We start from the raw sequence: 9,621 nt of genomic DNA, 5'->3' as shown, positions 1-9,621 counted from the left end.
GGCCGGAGGTCAGATGAAACAACCACAAAGTCGATCATCGACCTCCGGCCTAGGGTGTCCTGGTGCCATGTGCACTGATGGACATCCTTATGCTTGAACATGGTGTTCGTTATGGACAAACTGTGAGTAGCACAGAAGTCCAATAACAAAACACTGCTCGGGTTCAGATAGGGGGGGCCGTTCCTCCTAATCATGCCCCTCCAGGTATCACTATCACTGCCCACGTGAGCACTGAAGTCCCCCAGTAGAACAACGGCGTCCCCAGTCGGGGATACCCCTCCTTGAATCGCCACCTTATTGTGGTGGAGGGGTTTAAGTATCCGAGTGATCCTAGGAGCTATGTTGTCGGGGGCTATATGCCCCTGGTAGGGTCTCCCAAGGCAAACAGGTCCTGGGTGACGGGTCAGACTAAAAGCGGTTCAAAAGCCCTTTATGAATATAATTCAACCAAGGACCGTGATGTCGCCTGGCATGGTGCAGCCGGGGCCCCACCCTGGAGCTAGGCCCAAGGTCGGGGCTCGAATGCAAGCGCCTGGGAATGTCACCTCACTGGTGGGGAAGGAGCCCGAGCTTGTGCAAGAGGTTGAGAGGTACTGGCTAGATATAGTCGGGCTCACCTCCACGCACAGCTTGGGCTCTGGAACCTTACTCCTCGAGAGAGGCTGGACTCTCTACTACTCTGGACAAATCCTATGGATCTAAATCCCATAGAGCAGCTGTGGAGAGATCTCAGAACAGCAGCTGGGAGAAGGAACCCTTCAAACCTGAGAGACCTGGAGCAGCTGGAAAAAGAAAAGTGGTCCAGAATTCCAGTAGAGGGGTGGAAGAAACTCACTGATGGTTATGGGAAGTGACTGATTTTAGTTATTTTGTCCAAAGGGTGTGCTATCAAATATTAAGTTGAGGGCGTCAATTATTCTGTCCAATCCATTTTTGGAGTTTTATGTGGAATGGCTCAGATTTGGCTTTTTTGTGTTGTTCCAATGGAAACAAAAGAAATACATGAGACTACCAAAGAATTGGTGATTTCAACAATTTTCTGGGAGGAGTGGTTTGTTATCTGACAGGAATGCAGGCTTCCCGATACGTTTGGCTACGACTGTAAATCTATATGGCAAAAAATAACTGACTGTGAACTTGAGCTATAAGTTATAAAACAGTTATAATTGGGGTGTGCTGCATCCATTCATTTACACTTTCTTGCATCTTGAGTAGAAATAGATTTTTGAGATCAACAACATTTGAGATTTGCAACAATTTTCTTGGAGGAGTGGTGTGTTATCTGAAAGGAATGAAGGCTTGCCAATATTTCTGGCCACGACTGTACATCTAGGTCTAATGTGTCAAAGTAGCATTTTTCAAGTGTATGGTGCTGGGTTTCCTATTTCCCATTTCCTATGATTTATTACGTGCATTTCAACTGTCATGTCACTGACCAAGGATTTCTTGTCATGGAATTAAACATTTTCACTTGTTCTTTTTTAAACTGCACAGACAACAGGAAGTGACAGTCATTGTAATCTATTTAGAAAAAATACCCATCGTCATAGTTTCTGTAGACCAGCCCACACAAAGCTACTAGGAAATGATGACATGTTGCACTTCTGTGTTGTGTTTGGTCTCTTAGACACACATGAAGTGCATCAAGACTCAGTGTTACCACTGCTACTTTTTAAGCATTGCATTGATTTCCACTGCTATCCAGATAACCAAATCCTAATTGCAAGAAGAATGCTGATATTGGATGATCCTACAAAACCCCTAATTATGTCTAATGCCAATGCTTTAAAATGATCTCTTTCTACAACACTTGCTCACAGCAACAACATTATGGTCAAGTTAGGAAAACACTGTGGCTACAGTTCATAAAAAGACAAATTTTAATTATATGTGTGTGACAAGATATAATATCTGGTTTTATGTATGAAAGTTTGGGAGGCCGGATGCACATCCACCACTCCAACCTCCACACCCTTACCTTCAACCTCACTTTATAAAGGGTATGCTACCTCTGATGCTGGCATTGAACATTGGACAACTGTGAGGTGTGAAATTTCCCAGTGTGAATGTAACCCTTAGGGACAATGCCTTGAATGACCATTTAATCCAGTTAAAGCTGAATTTCAAACTTCAATAACCTATACTTTTCTCAACCAGAACAAAACAAATCAGAAATTGCAGTTATCAGTACACAGAAGCAAAGATATAAACTGTACCTATAATATCCTACAGCTTAATGCGACAGCTTCAAATGTCTTGCTTGGTATGAGTAACAGCACATTGTTTGCAATAGAAAAGACAAGTAAAACACTGAAAAGAGACTTTTCAACAGTTCATCCAAGTTTGCAAAGCATTACAATTACAGAAATGAAAAGTAAAGTCATCTTACTGCTGTGTCTCAAGGAGATTTCTGCTTTCTTCAAACTGGATTAACATACTACTGATATGAATGTAATAGCTGCTTGGAGGGTAGAAAACCTAAAAAGTTACTGAATTCTACATAAAATGATACAGCAATATAAATGCCTGTGATTTGTAGCTAGGTGGTGTACCCCTTTAAATACAGTACAGTGCACTCTCACACTCACACAATTATCAAGTGCAAGTCAAACCCCAGATCAAGTGAGCATTGTTTCTCCCTCTTTGGGAATGCAGGGGCATGTAACTGCATGCTCCAGATAAAGTTCAAGAGATGAAATATGAACCACATCATAATACATTGCTTAGGGCCGTAATTCCACGCAGGTGAACCCAGCTTTTCTCCGTTTTGACCACCCATGAAACGACTAAGCACAGGTTCTAAGACGCCTGTGTAGTGGGCTGTGTGCTTTTTTGTGAGTTTGCTTCCATACATGAGTGGAGGTGAATGGCATGCCAGTACCTGACCCAGGCTACAGTGAAGTCTAGACTGAGAGCAGCTACATATACACACCATGTACAAACTCTTGCAAGATGTACACCATAGTTGATAGAGAGTGGCAAGTGTGTCTCTTTCTCTGTCTGTGTGTATATTCTGTATATTTGAACAGCTTAATTTAATGTACAGTAATATCTCATAGTATCTCTACAAATGAACAGGTACAGAACTTAGTCTTAAATCTCTTATTTGTTTTCTTTCTAAGGGTTACTCCAATCTTATTCTGGTTGTTAAGTTCAGAGCAGAAGTGGTTAGCCTAGCTTAGCATAAAGACTGGAAGGACGGGGGAAACAGCTAGGTTAGCACTGTCCCAAGTTCAAAACTATACCCACCAACACCTCTTAATATCACTAACTAACACATCATAAGAAAGTCGCTTTTGGCTTTCCCTGTTTAGGGGTCACCACAGCAAATCATCACACTGATGACTCACATGTTGACATTTGGCATGTGTTTTACGCCATATGCCCTTCCTGATGCAACCCTGACTCAAACCCGGGGTGCAGTGGCGAGAGTGCTGCGCCTTAACCACTAGCCTACCAGGGACGGCAACTAAAACATCATTGATTGTTTTTTCAACCAGTATTTGAACAGAATTGTAAACATAGTGATTTGTGGTTTTAGTGAGAGTTGCATGTTGGGCCAGGTGCAGTGACAAGTGTGCAGTACTTCTTATCAGCAGAGAGGTTGCCAGGTGTGGTAGCATCATCCATGCACAGACACACACACACACACACACAAAAACAAAAACTAACTGTGCTCACTGACCATATACTTGCAACCCTGGGTACAGTTGAGGATGTTGCACTGGAGTGCTGGAAGGACAGATATACTGTTGTTTATCAAGAAATACAGTAGTTCCAACATGTGCACTAACTTCCCCTGAAACAAAAAGTCATCTCTGTTTCTCAGCAACACCCCTTTCTAGTCAAAATGTCCCTGTTACTCTGGCTAATCCCCAGAACACACTGCATTCATTTCTGCCAATGTAATCATCACTATAAAATCAGATGGCAGTGTGGTTTGTAGATTATCCAGGGTATACAGAAACAGACGTTGTAGCTTAAAATATTAAATGTACATTTGTCATATCTTTAGACAACAAATAAAATTCCCCTTTCCTCCATTTGCACAGGGATGGAGACAAATAGCACTGATAGATTTCTCAAAATCTAGAAAAACAAAATGTATCTGTGTGGTAGGATACATTTAGAAAATATGTTCCTGTGTAATTTGGGTAAACATGCTTTTTAAAACACCTACAAAACCTATAGAAAAGACTTATCTCACGTTTCAGTGGACAGACCAACCTCATCCAAACAGACTGCTATTATTACTATTCTCCTAAACAGCACAGTGGTGAAAGCTTAGACACAAAGCTATCTAAGGTTGACACATGGGCCCCAGAATAAAAAAGGTCTGGACACTGAACGTTTTGTGGTACTACCAACCTGGCTATCAGATACATCCTGTCTCTACTCAAGATCTGCCAGAAATTACAGTTTAGGAATGGTATACAACTGCAGACAGCCATTAACCTCCAGTGCAACTAAACACATGCTCATTATAACATGTCAAACACAGAGTGTGTGAGAAAGTGGTTAAGGTAACTACAAACAGGAAAAACTACAGACAGGAAAAACTCTGTCGGTTCAACTTGCACCAAAAGGAAATAACAAAACTGAGTGTGAATAGTACACAAGTTTGCATCTGAGGTGTGAAAGCAAGTGCTAGATTTCTTTGATAGGAACATGATAGTGAATATGGAGCACGATCAAAATGTGCAAGAGAATATCTTTAGCTGTAAACGGCCTACAGTGTATTTAGTTCACAATTCATGGGGTTCTTATCACAAGGACAAGTGGATCACCCTGGAAGTTAACAATGGCCACTGAAAGCTAGAATGAAATGGAAACCTCTTGATTTGTTCTGCTGATTAAAGTAGTTTGAATGTTCTAGCTAATGGCCTTGCTAATGGTTAAGAAATCATCTCTACTGTTTTAAGGATCAGTTTTATTGTTTGGGTTGCTAAAGCTAGGTGAGATGAAGGTGAGGGAAAAAGATTCCTTATTCTCCACCACAGCTGCATATGTGGCAGTATAGAGAAAATCTGTGAGCAAGTAAAAAAAAAAACAACCCTTTTTCCACATACAGTGCTAGTGTTAGTGATCGACAGATACGAATTTTACACTTTCAGCCAATTTCAGTCTTTAGAGAGCAGGGAGGTTGACAGCAGATGTATAATGCTGAGAGTTTTTCCTCATTATATCAGATAAACTACAATTTAATAATATCAAATGAGAAACAAATTTGCTAAACACTTATTTTACACCAATGAATTTTAAAGGTATTTGAATTATTTGAAGAATTTATGCATTATGCACTGGGACTAGACACGTAAAGGTGAGATTGTTCCACGCATAGTGGCCTAATTTTAGAAAAGAAAAGACTTTAACGGTCATGGCAATATGGCTGGTTTTGAATATGTGCATCCGTTTAACGTTTATCTTGTGTTTTTGCAACATGCATCCATCTGAAAGGGACTAGGAAGCTAACAAAAATGCGCTGGCAGAACATTTCAAAGAGTTATCAATCAGAGGAATTCTAAATATATTTTAACATAGGCTAGCCTGAGGAAGAAGCCGGACACAGAAGCTGCCTTTTTCTCTTCTATTTCCACAGACACACAACACACGGCAACCGCACAACAGACAGACCGAACACAGAACACCGAGCAATCCTTGCCAACCCCGAACTAAATACATCCTGTCCAGAGGGGAATTATGGAGGATCCTGCCAGATGTCTCTCTGACCCCAACACTACACAGCCCTCACCTGGCTGGTTAACTGTCCTCAGTAACCACAGTCAGTAACCTCCTCCATGCTGGTCTCTGGCTGGCTGCATCATACAGAGGCCATGATCCAGAGCACAGGGTCATGTATTGGTGCACAAGCAGAGGTCCCCCTTTCCACAGTAAGTTCCAACCATGGTTCTGTGGTTGGCCAACTGCAACTGCATTATAAGCTTGTCATGAGACAAGGGCCTGGACCAACTGATCTCTCATCAACTCACCCTGGATTGTGGGTGGCATGGAAGTGTAGGCACACGGGCCCAGGCCTTCTACATCGTAAGCCAAAACATGGAGGGATTCTCCAGGTAGCCAGGTTCAGTGTCTAAACTCACTGTGCAGGGCATCTGGCAGGTCAAGCTCACCAAAACATCCCCAAAGTGAACTCACCAGGGCTCCATAATCACTCCACTTGTCTGGACTCATCAACAACAGGCATGACTGGGCATCCTCTGCCAGTGACACCCTGGCAGGTGAGGAGAAGACAGCACACTGCAAAGTGGCGCTCCCCACGCATCCTTCTGGTCGCTGGCCCCACTGCCCCTAGCTAGAACTGATCTCCTTGTGGTTCTAAAACAGCCGGCTGGTGGCCTGGTGCTGGCTCTGGGTCCCCGCAAAGCTGGGGTGGTGATAACTGGATGTGGTTCCTCTCGCTTCCCTTGCAGGGAACGCTGGCTCCATCAGCATTCTCATTTTGGCCAGCTCCCACTGAGAGCGGGGTGGCAGGCAATTCCCAGCCAGCTGAGGGGCCTTCTGCTTCAGGTCACACTTCCTCTTGTTTCTGTCGGCTCCCGCGGCTCTGCCTCATCCCACTTCTGACACCAATATAACTGAACATTTCAAAGAGTTATCAATCAGAGGAATTCTAAATATATTTTAACATAGGCTAGCCTGAGGAAGAAGCCGGACACAGAAGCTGCCTTTTTCTCTTCTATTTCCACAGACACACAACACACGGCAACCGCACAACAGACAGACCGAACACAGAACACCGAGCAATCCTTGCCAACCCCGAACTAAATACATCCTGTCCAGAGGGGAATTATGGAGGATCCTGCCAGATGTCTCTCTGACCCCAACACTACACAGCCCTCACCTGGCTGGTTAACTGTCCTCAGTAACCACAGTCAGTAACCTCCTCCATGCTGGTCTCTGGCTGGCTGCATCATACAGAGGCCATGATCCAGAGCACAGGGTCATGTATTGGTGCACAAGCAGAGGTCCCCCTTTCCACAGTAAGTTCCAACCATGGTTCTGTGGTTGGCCAACTGCAACTGCATTATAAGCTTGTCATGAGACAAGGGCCTGGACCAACTGATCTCTCATCAACTCACCCTGGATTGTGGGTGGCATGGAAGTGTAGGCACACGGGCCCAGGCCTTCTACATCGTAAGCCAAAACATGGAGGGATTCTCCAGGTAGCCAGGTTCAGTGTCTAAACTCACTGTGCAGGGCATCTGGCAGGTCAAGCTCACCAAAACATCCCCAAAGTGAACTCACCAGGGCTCCATAATCACTCCACTTGTCTGGACTCATCAACAACAGGCATGACTGGGCATCCTCTGCCAGTGACACCCTGGCAGGTGAGGAGAAGACGGCACACTGCAAAGTGGCGCTCCCCACGCATCCTTCTGGTCGCTGGCCCCACTGCCCCTAGCTAGAACTGATCTCCTTGTGGTTCTAAAACAGCCGGCTGGTGGCCTGGTGCTGGCTCTGGGTCCCCGCAAAGCTGGGGTGGTGATAACTGGATGTGGTTCCTCTCGCTTCCCTTGCAGGGAACGCTGGCTCCATCAGCATTCTCATTTTGGCCAGCTCCCACTGAGAGCGGGGTGGCAGGCAATTCCCAGCCAGCTGAGGGGCCTTCTGCTTCAGGTCACACTTCCTCTTGTTTCTGTCGGCTCCCGCGGCTCTGCCTCATCCCACTTCTGACACCAATATAACTTAGGCTAGCTTGAGGAAGGAGCCGGAGACAGAAGATGCATTTTTCTCCTTTATTTCCACGCACACACAAGCACACAGCAACCGCAACAAGACTCCTGTCACTTTTTTGCATTTGATCCCCGATGTTAATGTGGCGAAGTCATCGCCAAGACACTGAACAGCTAAAATCTGAGTCAACTGACAAAAATCTTAGTCAGGTACAGCCCTTGTCTGCAGATATTCTTTTTGATTGTCTGTGCTTATGACGCACATCGACCACTGCTAGGTATCTAAAAATGTCAAATATTGGTCTGATTAACTGGGCCCCAGTCAGTACATCTAACCGTGCTGCCAGTACCAAGAGCTAATGTCTGAACAGCACATCGATTGGCACTTCAGTCAGTGTATGCACATCGTGTAAATCTGCCTCAGTCACTGAGTTGTTTGGTGGCTAGTCAAAAATGGCTTTGGTGGGTTGGCTTGTGTCAATGAATCTGTTTTTTGATCTCGGGATTTCAGAACTCCTGGCTATGGGTGACTGTCAGGTTGTGTAACATCTCTCCATGATCCTCCATCCCAGCACTGGCTTTATCTTTGAATGTAACTCAACAGTGGTCTCCTAAAGCATTACTAAATGACTTATTAACCATTAATAGCTGTATGGGTGTCTTATGCTTAGCCATAAAAATCTTTTAGAGACAGACCTATTCTAGTAACTCTTGAAACTCTTATAATGCATTTACACAAACAGAAAAGAAACTGTCTTCAGCACACTAACCACCAAACATTCATATGAATGAGACAAATGACAAAACTACTCTGATTCTGAACATTTGTCCCTGTGAGATACAAGACATAACCTTTTGTTCTGTGATGAGATTATCTTCATTGTCATTCTCAGCCAGTCTGGCACAATACAAGGCCATACATTTATAAACAGGTTTATCTTGCTGGGAAAGGGGAATGGATTTTCCACTATAATGAGGAACTTTATAAATTCAGTAAAGTTTCTTGGCTCCTTATGGTCAGTCTAACCAGGAAGCACTTGATTTTCCCCAAAACTAACTCTGATAAAATAGGATTCAGTGAATTAAAAATGTTCTATTGTGTCAAATAAAAGGTCTTAAATGATGAAACGTATATTGTCTCCAAAACAATAATGATGCAAATAACCAAACTAAGGACTCTGAAGTTTTCAGTGTTAACTCATGTATAAATTAAAAGCGTCTTTCAATAAAACTGTGAATACTGTAGGCCTAACGTGCTGTACAAACGGTATTCTTAATAAATAGAAGGTCTGTAAAGACAACAAAGTATTTTACTTACCAAATGGCTCCTTAGACGCCCTTAAACTGCTCATTTTATAAGCCACGATGTCCTCGTGCCGGTACCAGGTTGAGTTATAGCTCTCTGTATGAAGTGCAGACGGTAATCCTGAGCTCCGAGGTGAGAGAAGGTGCCAATGCCAGTGCGTATGAGGTGCCGTACGGGACTTTTTTCAGAATTAGCTCTCACACATACAACTGAAAAACCTCTCACACATACAACTGAAAAACCTCTCACACATACAACTGAAAAACCTCTCACACATACAACTGAAAAACCTCTCACACATACAACTGAAAATCAATTTCAGTGAAACCGGAAGGTGATGAAAAAAACGGAGCGGATTTCAAAATACAGGCTAACAACAGTTAGCCACAGTGATGTCTGCTCAACAGCCTGCAAGCAGCCTCACAGAAGCAGCTGCATTACTTAACACTATACTGGCCTCAGCGGAGACCATGAGAACACTGTCAAATGTGACAACAACCGGACAGCAGCCGACCGTTGCAAATCCAAGTGGGGACACGCTGGACAGTCATCTAGCATCACTTTTCCCATCCCACCAACACAGCAGCAGGCTACCTCCTTCTGCAGCTCCAGTAAGGAGAG

The 9,621-nt window shown here is 43.9% G+C and overlaps 1 protein-coding gene across 2 annotated transcripts in view; it reads right to left on the bottom strand.

The window, feature by feature from the left end:
- edaradd (EDAR-associated death domain) overlaps positions 1-9,615 on the bottom strand; it is a 22,437-nt gene extending 12,822 nt beyond the window's left edge. For both annotated transcript variants that reach the window (XM_020599919.1, XM_020599920.1), the window contains exon 1: positions 9,013-9,615. In XM_020599919.1, coding sequence (XP_020455575.1) covers positions 9,013-9,046 — 34 coding nt within the window. In that variant the 5' untranslated portion in view covers positions 9,047-9,615. The remainder of the gene's footprint in view (positions 1-9,012) is intronic.
- Between the last annotated feature and the right edge of the window lie 6 nt (positions 9,616-9,621).

Source organism: Monopterus albus, unplaced genomic scaffold, assembly GCF_001952655.1.
Source record: "Monopterus albus unplaced genomic scaffold, M_albus_1.0 scaffold43.1, whole genome shotgun sequence".
Taxonomy (NCBI): Eukaryota; Metazoa; Chordata; class Actinopteri; order Synbranchiformes; family Synbranchidae; genus Monopterus; species Monopterus albus.
The sequence above is the reverse complement of the archived record's forward strand: the minus strand, read 5'-3'. Positions and strand labels throughout refer to the sequence as shown.